This window comes from Psittacula echo (genome assembly GCF_963264785.1).
Source record: "Psittacula echo genome assembly, chromosome: 1".
NCBI lineage: Eukaryota > Metazoa > Chordata > Aves > Psittaciformes > Psittacidae > Psittacula > Psittacula echo.
In genome coordinates, this window is record NC_137735.1 from 24,656,778 (window position 1) to 24,674,579 (window position 17,802).

Sequence of the window (17,802 nt, forward strand, 5' to 3'; positions counted from 1 at the left end):
TTGATTTGAGAAACAGTGAAAGCTTTCAAATAATATTTGCATGAGCTTCCACTTTATGTAAAAGCTCATGACACAGCCATCCACAGTGGTTCTAGTATTCTGATCATGTCAGCCTTCCTTTTTATTGTGTATTGCTCAAGTAGCCAGGAGGATGTTTCTTAATACAGGATTATTTACAAAATGTCTGTTGCAATGACAGATAAAATACAAGGAAAAAAAAAATCCATCTCTTCATTTTAAAGTACTGTTCTTTGTTATTTACCTATAAGAGTGGAGAGAGAACAGCACAAACTGTACCAGAGAAGCAGAAAAGTACACAGAATAATTCCAAAACAAATTTAGTTCATTAAATGCAGTACATTAAAACCAGACATTTTAATGCTGACATTTTATTATTGTTAATGAAGAGCCCAGCTATTGATCTTTGCTCCAGCAACTGTCTACTGACTCCACTGGACTTAAATTTAGAAAAAGTGTAGCCTAATGAATTTTTGTAATAATTGCTATACAAGATAACTGCAAAATTTGCATAGTGAAGCTCCTCTGAGAGAAATTTATTAGATTTCTACATCAATCTGAAAGTGCAAAGGCTTGCAATTCAGCATGATACAAGTTATTAACTTCTCTTGAATAAAGAAGGAAAATAATATTATATTTTGTTTAACCTCTGCAGATTCAGAATTCCAAAATTATAGGGCTCTGTGAATAGATCAGAACAGTAAAAGCTTAGAAATTTTCCTCAGTTATCTCATTATATGAAGCAATGTAGCTCTGCCTATGAAGCGAGATACTAGTTAGAATGATCACAAAAAAATATAAATCCACGTTATAAAAATACTGGATAATTTCATTAAAATTATTATTACTTAATTCTAGTTACTGAACACATTTATTCCTTTCTCCTGACTCCTTGATGTACACCCTGAATGAAGCTACTTGGGATCTGAGTGGGCAGCGAGGCAAACCCATCTTTCCACTACTGCCTCTCCATTGGAGCAGCTTCTTGAAGGACTTGGGTGCTGAGACTTGTCAGAGCCTGGAACCTGGACTGCATGAACTAGCACAACTTCTGCATTTCTTCATTTCTCCTAAGCAGTGGATAGACTTTGACCTTTTCCTTTCCACCAGCACTTTGCCACTACTCCTCTGCTGGAGGAGCCATCAGAACCAGCATTCTAGTTCATGTGAGCTCTTCCTTGTCTGCTCCAGCAAAAATCAGTGATCATTACACAATGTGAACTGTGGTCTGAGCTAACCGAGGTGGTTTTGCCTGAAACAGGTTAAGAAGTGTTCACATGCACTGCTCTGATGTCTCTGCTCTGAGGGTACAGGAAGTAGCAAGACGAGCCGCTTGAGTACCTTCTGCCAACACAACTGGATTCAGAAAGCTGTCTGTGGCTCCATGCTTTTATAATCACTGAAGCAGGCTTCATCATCATCAGTTATTGATTTTCAGGGTTTAGTTACAGCTGGAAGAGTTTAAAACAGCTTCTCATTATGATGAGTGGTTTAAAAATAATGAATATTTAGGATTTATTATTTACAAACAAGGTCATTTACATTTTTAGGGTACTACTGTATTTGCATCAGCATTACTTTACTAAGAGATCTTTCTGATTCAAATCAAGATGCTGATATTGTTGATTCCTCTCCACATCAAGTACTCCTCATTAACTCAAAATCTTTACTGAATAGATTTAATGAGGAAAGAAATCGAAAAAAATCCCATTTTAAATGAAGTAAGAATTCTCCCTGACTTCTGTGGACCAGGATTTGAATGCAGAAATAATCTGACGATCACAAATTTGAAAAAAAATCATCAAAAGAATGCAATAATTTCCTACTACCCTATCTTCTGTAAAGATGTAGGGCATTACAATCATATTTTTATAAAACACTTATGGACAGCAAGCTACAGAAATAAATTCAAAAAAGTGTATTCAGAGCATTGCAAACTTACCTTTATAGAACAAAATATGCATTTAAGTACTAAAATGGGCTTTGATCCATATCTACTTGATATTTGGTCAAAACTGTTTTCCATGGCCCCACTGTTCATTGAGTGCCCCAGTTCTTACTGGGGCAAAGACATTGAACGCTTTTTGCAATAAGGGAATATAAAGCCAGCAAAGCAGCTTGTAGTTCTGCAGCATTGATCCTTAGTATTGTTGGTATAAGCTACATATTTAATAATACTAATATGAACTATACGTAACATCATGTGAACTTACATCAAACAAAATATGAAATCTTCGATTCCATTACTGTGAACTAAGAGTGAAGCCAAGAGGTAAAGAGTCCAGAGTTATATCCTTATGAGTCTAGAGAAAAGAATTTCTACATTCACTTTTGCATGTGAAATTAATCTCAACCTGTGACTAATGGGAATCAATAATAAATGAGTCAATACTGTGCTAAGTATGGTGGGGTTTTTTTTTTTATTACTTCCTTTGAATGCCTTTGTATTTTTATTGCCAGTTAATATTATGAAAGACAATGCATCTACTTGAAATTTTGCCAAGTCATCATAGTAGGATACAGCTCAGTACTGTACCCTTAACAGTAATCATCTTAACACTGTATCTGTTTTCCTTTCTAATAATTTCAAATTCATTAAGCTACTACCACACTGATTTTTATGAAATTCAGATCCTGAGGAGGGGTTTGGCATAACTAAGAAGAAAAATGTAATCCCTACTTTCCTGCAAATACACAGGGCCTACTGGGAGAGAAGTACGGGAACATCCGAATACCAGGGGAAGTTGAGTCAGCAGAATTTGAAATGATCCTGGATGCTGCTGTAGAAGCCAAGCTAGAGACAAGGATTTTAGAAGAGTGGTACTGCAGGGATGAGAATGCAGTGCCACCAGCATATTACCTCAGACCAAAATCTGAAATGCTGAAGAGCTACCAGAATACAGTAAGTCATAGTCACCTCCTTACAAAATTCTTCTCTCATTACAGTGGGGGGCAGTTCCTCTCTGTCTCTGAAGTAGCTTCTGCGGCCCTGTGCACACCAAAGCAACTGGTGCTGTAATGCTCCTTTCCCATACATGGTGAAGGGAGCAGCTGTGAAACACCAGGAAACATGATGGGTCATGACTCTGGTAACAGCCAGAACAAGTGCATTGTAGTCAACCTGTTGGGGCTAGTGGGGCAGTTTCACAGATTTCTTTTCCCTGATATTGGAATAGGGAATGCTCAGGCTCTCCTGCTCTGGTATTGTGCCTTTGCTAGATTTCAGGGAACAGGATTTGCAGAGGAAATACACACTTTCCCTTTAGTTCCCATATAAGAAAGCTCTCTAACAGTCAAAGTGCTTAATGCTGTCTGAAGTCAGATCTCATACTTTTAATTTACTAACTGTATTCTAACAGAAGAGTTTTGAATACTGTTAATTATCATTTTTTAAAACAGGCATTTGTCTTTAATTGATGGCAGTAAAAACTGTATATCACCCAGGGCTGAGTTCTATACTCCTCCACATCCAATATACCCAGGGATAGATTTCAGTGTACAAAAATGAAGTCCTTAACAGAGTATTCACTTCTCTTTGTGGACATACTGTATTATGCAAGAAAATGAAATTAAACCATTATATTGCATTCACTTATTGTGTAGCAGAATATTTTCTCTATTGCGTGAAAAAACATTGAAAACATGAAAAACACAGACACAGAAAGAGTTTTAGTGAGTTGAAGACAGTATAACATGGCTAATTCTGAAGTACTGATCACAAGGGAGAAATCAAGCTCTGTAACTTTGCACTGTTTGCTAATGGCCACAATATCCCTATGAATAAAGCTTGGCTTTTTATTGTTTAAACTTAGTACCTTTCCTCAGGCTGTTGATACACAGGAGTAAGTAAAAAGATGTTCATAACCTAAAGCTAACATAGAGTTATATCTCAGAAATGTACAGAAGTAATAAAAGATACACAGCTCTGAACACGTCAAGAAGGAGTTGCTGGAGAGCTTATTTTGGAAGATGGTCTTTTTCCCGTTACACCCTCCAGGAAAACTGGAGACCCCTTAAACACTTCATTTGCAGTAAGTAAAGCAGCAGTGACCACCAGCTGCCTTAGAGAAACCTCCATCACAGCATCTATGAGATAGCATCTGAAAGGATTAGTGAATTTATATTATAGTCCCTCTCTGAAGACAGTAAGATTGCTGTTGCTATAGCAATGAATGGAAGTAATGTCACACATAATCCCGCATTTTTCAAATATGGTAGTTGAAATGAGGTGTTTAATTACAGGTACAAGGAACCTCATTTCTGTTTTGAGATCCAAGTTTTCAGGTTTTGAGATCCCAGTATTCTTGCTTCTCATTAAAGGATCAATAATTTTAGCAGGATTACTGCAGCTTCATTATCTTTATTTCAGGCTTGATTCTCAAAACCCTCTTTCTATAAAGGTGTTATTGGCCTTATTCTTGAAAAATATTGCATTAGCTGCCTACAATAGGAATTCAGAAAATACTCAAAGTAGCTAACTTTCATACCTCTAAAATGAAATGCATTATTATTACCTGCAGTATAAAAAGTTGAACTCATTTATTTATTTTATTGTATGTGTTTCTGTGTTACCATGTTATTTATGACCTTGAATAGACTTTTACTTTCTGAAGCTGTAGACATGTGTATACCAGCTACTGTTTAACTATGGATATTTTTAAAAGATGGAATCTTCTTCAAGCTCTATGAATGAGAACAAATGGCAAGATATATCAGAAGAGATTAAGAAGATTTTTAAGACTGCTGTGAAATTGCTGTATGACAAAGGAAAAATGAAACACGGCCAAGCAAAGAGATATCTTTCCTCTGGTAAAGTTCAGACTAAATATTTATATATATTCATTTATTGTCTTTTCTGTCAACCTTTCCACAAACATGAAAATATATTTCTCTTGGCATTTCCCATATAATTGAAGAGGGAAAAAAATGTTCACTGTGTTTGCTTGAGATCAAAACCTCTATGAAAGCACACAGCAATTTTTCTGTGCTTTTTCTGTTTTTCACAGAAAACAGATGCAATCATTTAAGAATCTTCATGTTGAGTCAGGGGGATGTTCTTGAACTGTTCATAAAGAAAGGTTAACAGACTGTGTTCTCTTTTCATCCTCAGCTATTGAAGATGAACTTGATTTTGCTTTGGGTAAACAAACACCAGCTTTCCTAAAGAAGTGTGTTTGCTACATTCGGAAAATTGCCAACATTGAGCGTTTCGTTAAAATTCCAGAGATGGGAAAATACATGGATGTGATACATATGGCAGGGAAGTATCTACGAGATCCAGAAGCCCATGAGAAACTGATCAAGCTCAGGGATGAATTCATTCCTACCATTGTCGCATCATCCAATCTGAGAGTGTACACATCTGTCACTCACTGTGACATGAAACTGGGTTACTCCCAAGAAGTGGAGAACCATTACATCGAAGGACTTGGTAAACAATTCTATGAAGATATGATTGATATAATCCAGGCAACAGTGCAGCAGAATTTTGACACTGAGACTGACTTGCTGTACGATGAAGTTCTTCAACACTCATCGCTATGTAAAACATACTCCACTTTTTATGAATACAGATGTGAAGCATTAAACATAGTTCATAGGTATATTCTACCCAGCAAAATAGGACACATTAACCCTCTTATCATATACGGTGGACCATGCACAGGGAAGACTCTCTTATTAGCCGAAGCGGCAAAGAAGGTACAAAAATACATTACATAATATGGTGAATTTAGGACTGCATGAAGGCCAACTTAGTTTTTATTCTTCCTTTTGTCAACAGATTTGATATCAGCCTTCAATATATAAAATAAAACCAATAAAAACTATATTCTGCATATTATTGTACACATATTCAGAAAAAGTTAACCTTTCAGTAACATGGTGTCTGTATCATGCTTAGCCAGACCAAAAGTGCTTTGTCAGAGCTCTTAAAAACCTAATAGGAATCAATATATTTTTGAATTAACAACATGTAATTTAGAAGGATCTCTTTCCCTCTTTTTCCACTGAGGTTCTGCAAATCTGTAACCATCTAAACATCATATGCTGGTTTTAGTCTTAATCACAAATACAATATGTCTTTCCAAGTCATGCCATCTTATGTTCTCATTAGAAATTATTCTGGAATTAGGCTGATACACTTGCTACAAATATGTCTGTAATAACTTGCAAAAATACCTGTACTTACTTATCTGACATATGCTGTTTAAGTCATTGAGCAGAGTACTACAGGGAGATGAGTGAAACAGTTTGTGCAAGGCAGGACCAGATGCAGAAAAAGACCAAGCTGGCATCAATACTCCTAATTCTCCAGCTGGGAGTCACCACATTGAGTGCCCTGCAGGGTGCATAGAGAATTTAGTACAGTAGCTGGGAAACAGCTGTATCAGCAAGAAGGAAATAGAGAAGGGAACAGTTTTAAGTCCCGTATCTTTCACAAATGTGACTTCCTGTAGATTCACATTAGTTGCATAAATGAAATTGGGTTTTGCACCTCAGTTCTGAGTACATAAGCTAACCTAGAGACTCCCATTATGCTTTTCTTTTAAAATATTCTGTAATAACTTGAGGTAAAAAGACTTAGCAAGTAAGAGAACTGAGTGTGTTAGCCTGTGCATACTGAGGGCTTAATGCCACATTCCTCACTTGCTTAGAGTGTGCCAACCAAAAAAACAGCAGGAAATACCTTTTACCCCTTGCAGCAGTGTCTAAGAGCAAAAGTCATAGGCACACTAAGACAGAGCATACTTCTGTGATCCAGAATTTCAGATAAACAGCTAGTAAAGGGCAATCTGTACTCTCCTCCAGATCTGATCCCTCTCTTCCAAAATCATCAGAGCATACATTTATACTCAGCTGGGAGTCAATGTTAAACAAGTTTAGATGGCAAGCTGGTCTGCCTGGCTGAGAATGACATTGCTTAGTGTCTAAGGAAATTTATTTGTAGGAGAATCTAGCTACTGACTTTCAGAAGTGAGACACAGATTTTGTGAAGAGTACCTGGGATTTATGGATTACATTCTACTCAAGCCTTTTTGTGGATCTGGATCTTAGTGTTTTGTGAGATACTACCTGTGCTAAACAAAGATGACATATTATATGAATTTCATTCAGTGCACATAAATCAAACACCCCTTGAACTCTGCCAATGAAAGCATTTCCATTCAGCCAGTAACATTTTAAAATGTTTATTTACTATAGGCAATCATTATTTATGAACTCTGTTACTGTGCTTCATTTGGATATTATCTAAATTATGCTCTATATTCTAGGCCTATTCCTGGTTGCAAGAAGAGATGGGACCAGATTCTGACCCCGTGGTAATTATAAGATTTCTGGGATCCACTGAAACAAGTACAGATCTGAAGAATATACTTCAAAGCATTTGTGAACAATTAGCAGTCAACTATCGTTGCCTTGTACAAAGTTACCCAAAAAAGATTCACGACCTTCGGGACTTGTTCATAAATCTCCTGAATGAGTCTTCATTTCACAGGCCGCTGGTGATAATATTTGATGCCCTAGAACAGCTAACAGATAGTGATGATGGTAGAAAGCTCTGGTGGCTTCCCATTCACCTTCCCCGTTCAGTAAGGATCATTTTGTCAACACTGCCAAACAAGCATGGGATCCTGCAAAAACTGAGGTGCCTTATTCATGAAGATAACAACTACATTGAATTGACTGCAAGGGACAGAAAGATGTGTAGCCAAGTACTGAAACATCAGCTGCTGCGAGTTAAAAGAAAAGTAACATCAGGGCAACAAATTTACGTCAATGAAGCATTCTCCAAGTGTACACTGCCTATGTTTGTGAATTTAACCTTCAGAGAGGTCAGGAACTGGAGATCTCACAAAGATGTGGATGAGTCCTCCCTCTGTGTCACTGTACATGAAAGCATAGAGCAATTGTTTTGGTCACTGGAAAGCAAGTGTGGATCAAGATTATTGTCAAGAGCACTTGGCTACATCACTATGTCCAAATCTGGCCTGAGTGAAATGGAACTGGAAGACATTTTAGCCCTAGACAACAGTGTCATGTATGAGCTGAGTGAGAGCGTCAGAGAGAGTAACCCACTGAGAATTCCATATATATACATAGCAAGGCTTAAGGAGGGCTTACAGGGGTACTTAATAGAGCGACAGGTGAAAAACATAACACTGCTTCTTTGGGCAAATAGGCACTTGCAACTGATTGCCCAGAAATTGTACCTGCACAATGAAGAAGAGGTGCGCGAAATGCACACAATCATGGCAGAGTATTTCCTTGGTGTTTGGTCAGGTGGACGAAGAAAACCTTTTTGCAGCAATGACCAATATCTGAACAGTTGTCCTGACCGTGACAGTAGAGGCCTGAACAAGGATGAAAAGCAGTGCATGGATCAGACTGCTTTTGACAGGCAGGCACCTGATCAGCCATGGGTCTTTCAGTGTAATCCATTAGAGCCTGATATCTTTTTTATCAATCACAGGAAAATGACAGAGCTTATTCATCACTTGACAAGATGTGGAAGAACAGATGATCTTCTGTACGGAGTCATTATGAACTTCAGCTGGCTGTACACCATGATTAGAATAGGGCAGTTTGATAAAGCACTTTCTGACATAGAACTGGCTTACACCTATTCTCAAGAAAAGGAGCTGAAATTCCTGGCCAGTACCCTCCGTAGTATTAAGTTCAAAGTAGTAAAATACCCAGGTTCGCTCTCTGCTGAATTGCAGCAGCGGCTTCTCCCAGTAGTAAGTTCATTGCCCAAACTCAGGCATCTCCTCTTAGAATGTGACAAGGATGGACCCAAGTACTGCTCTATCGTCCCTTTACATTCCTCCATGGACGTGACTTACAGCCCCGAGCGCCTGCCGCTGTCTTCCAGCTGCATGCATGTCACTGAGATTTTGCCTACTTTTAATCCCAGCACAATTATTGCTGCTTTAGAAAATGGCTCCATCAGCACTTGGGATGTAGAGACCCGCCAGTTACTAAGGCAGATTACAACAGCTCCATCTGTTATCTTAGGGATGAAGCTTACTAGTGATGAAAAGTATCTTGTAGTGGCTACAACAAAAAACACTCTTTTGGTATATGATAATGTAAATTCCTGTCTTCTGTCTGAGGTGGAAATTAAGGGGTCAAAGCATTGTGGAATTATGGGAAGCTCCAGTTTTATAAATGGATTTACCTTATCAGTCAACCATGCACTTGCTTGGCTGGAGGCCAGCAAAGATGTTACTGTGATAGATCTGCTTTACGGTTGGCCTCTCTATCACTTCCACTGCTGGTACGAAGTGACCTGTGTGCAGTGTTCTCCAGATGGAGTCTATGCATTCTGCGGACAGTATTTGAACACTGCGACCATTTTTCACTTGGGCAGTGGAGAGAAACTGGCCACTGTGACGTCTGAGTTTTCTAGTGGATTTGTGAAATTCCTTCTCATTCTAGACACAGCCCAAGAAATGGTGATGGTGGACAGTGAGGGTAGCCTCTCTGTTTGGAATACGGAGGAAATCGCAAATCCCCAGCTTACAGATGACTTTGACTGCAGGAGAGAAGACAGTGAAGTTGTCAGCATAGAGCTTTCTGAAGACCAAAGTGCAATTTTGATTTGTAAGGCTCTCAGCATTGAACTTCTTGACACTCGTGTGTGGAAGGTGGCTGAAAAGTTTAGAGCTAAACACAATGAGCGCTTTATATCCGCTGTGTTGTCCAAAAATGGCAACTGTATAATTGCTTCAATGGAAAATACCTCAGCCATTTTTGTTTGGAGAAGAGATACAGGACAGTGTATGGCAAGCTTACAGGAAATCTCAGGAACTATAGTCAGGCTAATTAAATCAAATCATCATAACATGCTGCTATCCTTATCCACCAGTGGTGTCCTTTCTATTTGGGATGTAGACATCATAACTGCTATGTCCAATATTGACAAATCTGGCAAGCCTATCCAGAGACTGGTGTTGCCATCTAGAGGTGAATTAATATACACATTGGATGGATCAGATTCTGTCCATAAGTGGAACTTCAGTACTGGATTTATTGAAGCTGTGTTCAAGCATGAAGGTATCGTTGAAAACTGTGTGCTAACCTCTTCTGGAGAAATAATGGTGACATCAGATGATAAGTGCAGCCAGTATGTATGGCACACAGTTAGTGGCGAAAATATCTTTCGTATTAATGGACAAAAGATCTCAGAGCTCATGATTACTCATAACGATCAATTTGTAGTCTCTCTCTGCGAGCAAAATGCATCCAGAGTTTGGCGACTGGCTACAGGACATAGGGTTTGCAATATTTTAGTTGCCTTACAGAACGCATTTATAACAACTGCAAACACGTTTGTAGTTGGAATGGCAAAGAATAAAGTGTTGGCAGTGAGTCTCTGGACAGGCAGTATAACCAAGAAGTTTTGCTGTGATGATGGTGCAAGCATTGTGGATATTAAGCTAATACCAGATTGCCCAGATATTATAGTATTTATAACATCTACTGAAACTGTGAACATCTGGAGCCTAACAGAAGAAGTCATCTGCAGACGCGTACAGTTGCCTACCAATTTCTTAAAAAATCTGGAAGACTTTGAAATATCCCCAAATGGGAAGTTGGGAATTATAAGCCGTGGTGATGAGAATATCAATGTGCTTGATTTATACAGCGGAAAACTTCGTGTGGTTCATGCGCCAGGTGTTATCTGGCGGCAGAGGCTGTCTCGTGATGGCCGCTATCTTGTGTACATCTGTTTTCGCAGTGAAGAAGATGATGATAATGGTGCTGTCTCTAGTTTAATTGTAATGAGGCTGGCTGATGGCAAAAACATTGGTGCCTGTTCTCTTTATAAAACTCCCACTTTTCTTGCCCTCTCACAGAGACATTTAAATATTATTATTGGATTTGATGACGGAAGTATAGGTACTTACACTGTAGTGGATCGAGTTGACGCTGCACTGAAAATCAAAATTGCTACTTCAAACAGTCGTCAGATTTTCAACAACACAACACAAGTGATTAGGCCAAAATGCCACAATTATAGCTTCAAAGTCACTGCAGACTGCATTTGGAGGGAATCAACGGAAGTATTTGCAAGGGATAGCCCCATTACAGTGACAGAGCCTGAGGTGAGTGAAGCAACACCAACCAAAAAACACAACTATTGCTATGAGAGAGTGTGCTCAGCCATAGATTGCAGAGGGCACAGTTTTGCTTCTGACAACTGAGTAACCGTCTGGATGAGTTTATCAGAATTATAGTATACATGCATAGATTTGTCTTCTGAATTCATGTAAAAATCAGTGCATTTCTTGGAAGACAGACAGAAACAGCAGAGGGCAGAGCAGCGGTTTTTTCCTCAACAAATATTCTTACATTTATGTAAACATAAAAGCAAACATAAAGCAAATGGGCTGCAGGGTTTTTTAAATTTCGGAATACAAGGTTTGGTCCAGGATTTCACCAGGGCCTTGATTAAAAATTTCTAGCAATATTATCTAAATTGTTGTGCTATTACAGAAGTTAGGTGATCTTATCTGGGAATGACAAACTGCTTTAACTAGAACTAAAGCGCCACATGACCTGTGAGAAAGTCAGACCACTATTTTATACACCAAGTCGCCTAGATGGGTCTATAGCTAACAGCCAACTTTATACCCACTTGCAAAAATGTGTTTTTCTGCTTGATGGTGCAATGACAAGATGTCACCTGCCAACCTGGAACACTTGATACATTCCATCATCATTTAAAAAGTACCTACTGATTTTTATTGTTTTTTAATTGGGATTAATGTTTGGGTTGAAAGGGGTAGGTGCCAGTCAGATGCAAACCTGTCAGCGTGTGAGGTGATAAGTATGTGTTCACCTCAATGAATGGACTGAAAGATTTTTATTTTTTTTTTCTTAATTGCATGCAAGGATTTGTGGCAACAATGACAAAAACCTGGGTCATAAAGGGAATACAGGATTTGGGGGGGTATTTTTTGTTTGAGGATTTTTTTCGTCTTCACAGTGTGTATTAGTACAGGTCATAATAAAAACTTTTTTAAGGGGAAATGGTGTTACAGACAAGGAGTTAAACACATTAACACATCTTTGTGTTAAAAAGTTGCTATCCATTTTGTTATAAGAAAGTCTGAAGTTATCTCCTATGTCCCCAAAGTAATCTTAATACAAAGTTTTGTGACATGCAGTGTATTAATCTTAATAAGATTTGCCTTACCATTATTTCTGTTCTTTCCCATGATAGCAGATCAGATGACCAAACACTCTGGGACTACTTGTATATGTGCTGAAATACCCCACTAAATGTAAAGGCTGTCCAAAGCTCCTTTACTGCTCCAATTTATAATGGGTTTTTCTTACTTACACATACTTACGAGATTCACTTTCTGCTTTAGAACTGGTCTGAGCCTTTTGTACGATTTTACCAGTTTCAAGGCAGAAATTGTGCATAAATGACAAATGCTTTAAAAAAAATTACATTTTGCCCAAGTAAACAAAAACGCTGAACAGCATCTGAAAGGATAAAATTTTTCCCACTTTCCATATCCTAAAGATGGCACACCTGGGGAAATATTTTCAAATTATTTAAACAAAACAATCTGATTTTTCAAATCAGAACGCCATGCCACAAATTTCCAAGAAATGAATGCTAAGCTAGAACTTAATGTAGTGCGTGAATGTTCAATGTACAAGCCAATATAGTATATTAAGTGACTTGAATGATTTTTTCCTAACTTGTTTGCAACTAATAGATCATATTGAATGTTTTTATGTAAACTTTGTATTGTTGGGAGAACCTACCCAAGCAGAGATTTATATTTTCATAAATGTCAAATTTAGTTAAATTTTGTTACAGAGTTGTTAAATTAGAAATCTATTGCAGTCTTCAAATAATATACAGTCTTGTGTATGCCTTGTTTGTACTAATAAACTATGAAAACGGACTTGTGTGATTCTCTTAATTTCAGGGAAATTTCATGCTGTCAGAGGGACAGAGGCATTTGCATCTCCTGTAAGTCCATATTTAAACAATTTTAAGGGCTTTATTCATAAGGGAAAACTCCAGTATTCTTCTCACTTCAGTTAACTAAATCAAGCATTCAAACAACAACAAAAAAGCATGCTTGGGTGCTGCTTATGTCTAGATTGCATGCTGCCAGTGTGCAAGTCAACAGACATGAAGGTTTGTGTAACCTACTCAATAGAAAGCACAGAAAAGAGAGAAGCACCTGAAATCCCACTCCCCTTCTGACCTGTGGAGCTGCAGAAAGGGGCTGTGGGATCCATGCCTCCCAGGATCCTGTCCTGTAGGTAAGCAACTTCCACCTTCTTTAAGCACTGGGTATGACTTGCACATTGGAGCCTTGAACTCCTTGTGCATAATCTGTTCTTTAATTATCTTGGAAGAGTAACAATACACCTCCTATCTGCCAGGAGAGTACCTAACTATGGGTAGTAAAGGAGGGTAACATAGAAGCAAAGCAAAAACAGAGAAATGTTCTTCCTTTTGGGGAAGTGATAGTAGAGCCCAACTGGTCCCAGCTCAGCTGAGCAGCTTATCCATAAAGTACCCAAACTTTTTCCCCTTATTTTCTGGCTCAGTGAACTTTGTGGTCTTCTGCACAATGGCATGGCTTCTTGGGGCAGGAGATAGTCCCCAGCAAAACACAGGACCTAAACATGAGAGCAGTCTTCCCTTCATCTTTGGCCAAAGAGAATTGATTTTAGGCCTTGTCTAGTTGATCAAAGGAATAGGCTGACACATGAAAGCAGTGAGTCTGTATATAAAAAGGCATGTTCCTGTCCTGCTTTGAACTTTAGTCTTTTATGTTCTAAGCAAGGAGGGCAAGAGTTGGGCAGCAGTACTGTTTTTCTTAATTGTAGAATAACAAGAAAGACAAACATGAACATGACGCCTAATCCATTTAAGCCCTTCAGACAGGTATTGAGTTCCTAATCTCACTAAAGGATGCTGTTTAAATCATGTCCCTCCTTATATACATCTTAATAGATAAACTATCTCATTCAGCTTTTCAGCTTTCTGAATCTATTTCTCACAGGTCAGATTCCTCACACTGAACATAAATATGTTTTAAATAAATAAATAAATAAATAAAATGCAGGTTTCTGAATTGCATTAGACTGCTCAGTGTCCAAATACTTGCTGCTGCCAGAGGGAGCACTGTGTAGCCCCTCACAAATCTGTCCCCAAGTACATCTATGCAGTGGTACAGGGACAACATAGTTTCTCTACTAATGAGCCATGCGAATGCCAAGTGCTGTTCTATCCCTACCCAAGAATAAAGCAATTTCTTATCTTTTAAGGAGCATTATCAGTGTATCTAGAACAAAGCTTTCATTTATATTTTTATCTAAAGTGCATCAATAAACAGGCTCAGATGGGGTCCATATTTTCTGACACGGAAGATTCTAGGAATAGGCTGTAGCTGCAAGAAAGCTTTAAAGGGGAATTAGCTGGAAATTCTTTGGCAGACAAAGGTAAGCCGGAGGTCAGCTAGAAAACATATTTTAATCAGTCATTTCCTTTGCACCACAGCTGGGGAATGCACGGCCCGTGACTTCATTTCATACAGCCTGTGGCCATTCGACTTATTGTCAGATAACATCAAAATGGGAGTTAACATGTAGCCTGCAAAAAGCATTCAGAAGGCATTCAGGTTTCAGTGGTTCCCCAGCCCTCCTTTCTCCATGCTGCACACTCAAGCCCCGTACGTAAACCTATGGAAACGGAAGTTTTAGCCATCTAGCAAAGCAAATTTAAAGCAAAAATTTATCACTAAAATTGTGTTCACATGTGGGGAGACCATTTCAACCCCAGATCAGCTTAAAATCCTGAGATTTTGCCCTTTGTCAAAAACTCCTTATGAATGTCTGTATGGGTCCTTTGGCTAATTACCATTAGATTTTTAGCAGCAATCTGCTGCTACAGATTGTTGCTACAATTGCTCTATTTTGTTGATTAAAGATTAAAAAATACCTGGTTTAACATAAATATTAAGATTGCAAAAAGGCAATTATGAAATTTATTTATTCTAAGAAGATAGTATAAAACCAAAGACATCTTACTTTTTTGCACATTATATTTTATGTAACCATTAAATTGATTATGTAATCACCTACATGTGGACTAGAGCCTTTGGACAGTTTCCTCTTTTTTTTTTGTTAGCAAGAATCATTATCAAGTGCTTATGCTACAGACATGCCCTACTTCAAAGTTCTTTCACTCACTTGAGAACACTACTCAATATCTGTTCTGAAAAACCACCTTGCTGCAGGGAGGGTAATGAGCTACCCTTTTTCCCCTGGTTTATATTTCCAGCCCGGTCACTGAAGACCATTCCTTGCATTTTGGAGGTAGTCTTCTCACTTTAAAGACATGAAGTGGTGCTCTCAGTGTGGGTCTAAATCATAGTCTCAATTCTCAATTTCAGCAGAGAGGTCAAAGGTTGAAGGAATAGTCATCATGATCCTTCCCAGGGCGGGATAAGGCATTTTATCATGTGCTTCTCCAGAAGGGGCAGTTTGCAACACTCTATTTCTGTGAAAAAGGGACATTTCACTATCGAGAACCAGCTATGCAGGGCTACATTCACTTGAAAACACAAACCAATAACCAGAAGAGTGAGAGGGAGTGTTATCACAAGATAGAATCATAGAATCATAGAATAGTTAGGATGGGAAAGGACCTTGAGATCATCTAGTTCCAACCCCCTGCCATGGGCAGGGACACCTCACACTAAACCATATCACCCAAGGCCTCATCCAACCTGGCCTTGAACACTGCCAAGGATGGAGCATTCACAGCCTCCCTGGGCAACCCATTCCAGTGCCTCACCACCCTCACAGTAAAAAACTTCCTCCTTATATCCAATCTAAACTTCCCTTGTTTAAGATTGAACCCGTTACCCCTTGTCCTGTCACTACAGTCCCTAGTGAATAGTCCCTCCCCAGCATCCTTGTAGGCCCCCTTCAGATACTGGAAGGCTGCTATGACGTCTCCACGCAGCCTTCTCTTCTCCAGACTGAACAGCCCCAACTTTCTCAGCCTGTCTTCATAGGGGAGGTGCTCCAGTTCCCTGATCATCCTCGTGGCCCTCCTCTGGACTTGTTCCAACAGCTCCATGTCCTTTTGATGTTGAGGACTCCAGAACTGCACACAATACTCCAAGTGAGGTCTCACGAGAGCAGAGTAGAGGGGCGGGATCACCTCCTTTGACCTGCTGGTCACGCTCCTTTTGATGCAACCCAGGATACGGTTGGCTTTCTGGGCTGCGAGAGCACACTGAAGCCGGCTCATGTTCATTCTGTCATCGACCAACACCCCCAAGTCCTTCTCCTCAGGGCTGCTCTGAATCTCTTCTCTGCCCAATCTGTAGCTGTGCCTGGGATTGCTCCGACCCAGGTGCAGGACCTCGCACGTGTCATGGTTAAACTTCTTAAGGTTGACATCAGCCCACCTCACAAGCGTGTCAAGGTCCCTATGGATGGCATCCCTTCCCTCCAGCGTACCAACCGAACCACACAGCTTGGTGTCATCGGCAAACTTGCTGAAGGCGCACTCAATCCCACTGTCCATGTCACCGACAAAGATGTTGAACAAGACTGGTCCCAACACCGATCCCTGAGGGGCACCACTCATTACTGGTCTCCAGCTGGACATTGAATCATTGACCACAACTCTTTGCGTGTGGCCATCCAGCCAGTTCTTTATCCACCGAGTGGTCCACCCATCAAATTGATGTCTCTCCAATTTAGAGACAAGGATGTCGTGTGGGACAGTGTCGAACGCTTTGCACAAGTCCAGGTAGACGACATCAACTGCTCTGCCCCTGTCCATCGGTTTCGTAACCCCATCATAGAAGGCCACCAAATTGGTCAGGCAGGATTCCCCCTTAGTGAAGCCATGCTGGCTGTCACCAACCACCTCCTTGTTTTTCATGTGCCTTAGCATGCCTTCCAGGAGAATCTTCTCCAAGATTTTGCCAAGCACAGAGGTGAGACTGACTGGTCTTTAGTTCCCCGCATCATCCATTTTCCCCTTCTTGAAAATGAGGGTTATATTTCCCTTTTTCCAGTCGTCGGGAACTTCTCCTGACTGCCATGATTTTTCAAATATGATGGCCAGTGGCTTAGCAACTTCATTGGCCAGCTCTTTCAGGACCCGTGGATGGATTTTGTCTGGTCGCATGGACTTGTGTACGTTCAGGTTTTTAAGATGGTCTCGAACCAGATCCTCTCCTACAGTGGGCCTAGGGTCCTCATTCTCACAGTCCCTGCGTTCGCCTTCCAAGACTTGGGTGGTGTGGTCAGAGACTTTGCCAGTGAAGACTGAGGCAAAGAAGTCATTGAGAACCTCAGCCTTCTCCAAATCCTGGGTAGCCAGTTCTCCTGATATCTTCCAGAGGGGGCCTACGTTGTGCCTAGTCTGTCTTTTACTCGCTACGTACCTATAGAATCCCTTCCTATTATCCTTAACATCCCTAGCCAAGTTCAATTCTAACTGGGCCTTAGCCTTCCTCACTTGGTCCCTAGCTTCCCGGACAGCATCCCTGTATTCTTCCCAGGCCACCTGTCCCTGCTTCCACCTTCTGTAAGCCTCTTTTTTCCTTTGAATTTTCCTTAGCAGCTCTTTATCCATCCAAGGAGGTCTCCTGGCCCTCTTGCTGCACTTCCTTCTAGTTGGGATGCAACACTCCTGAGCCTGGAGCAGGTGATCCTTGAATAACAACCAAGAGTCTTGGGCCCCCCTGCCCTCTAGGGCTGTATCCCATGGAA

The 17,802-nt window shown here is 39.9% G+C and overlaps 1 protein-coding gene across 1 annotated transcript in view; it reads left to right on the forward strand.

The window, feature by feature from the left end:
- The window catches only part of NWD2 (NACHT and WD repeat domain containing 2), a gene marked incomplete at both ends in the record, with an annotated part of 65,300 nt that extends 54,072 nt beyond the window's left edge, over window positions 1–11,228 (forward strand). The window contains 4 exons of the mRNA XM_080624554.1: window positions 2,717–2,920; window positions 4,683–4,827; window positions 5,129–5,718; window positions 7,293–11,228. Of these exons, the coding sequence (XP_080480680.1) occupies window positions 2,717–2,920; window positions 4,683–4,827; window positions 5,129–5,718; window positions 7,293–11,228 (4,875 nt within the window). The remainder of the gene's footprint in view (window positions 1–2,716; window positions 2,921–4,682; window positions 4,828–5,128; window positions 5,719–7,292) is intronic.
- Between the last annotated feature and the right edge of the window lie 6,574 nt (window positions 11,229–17,802).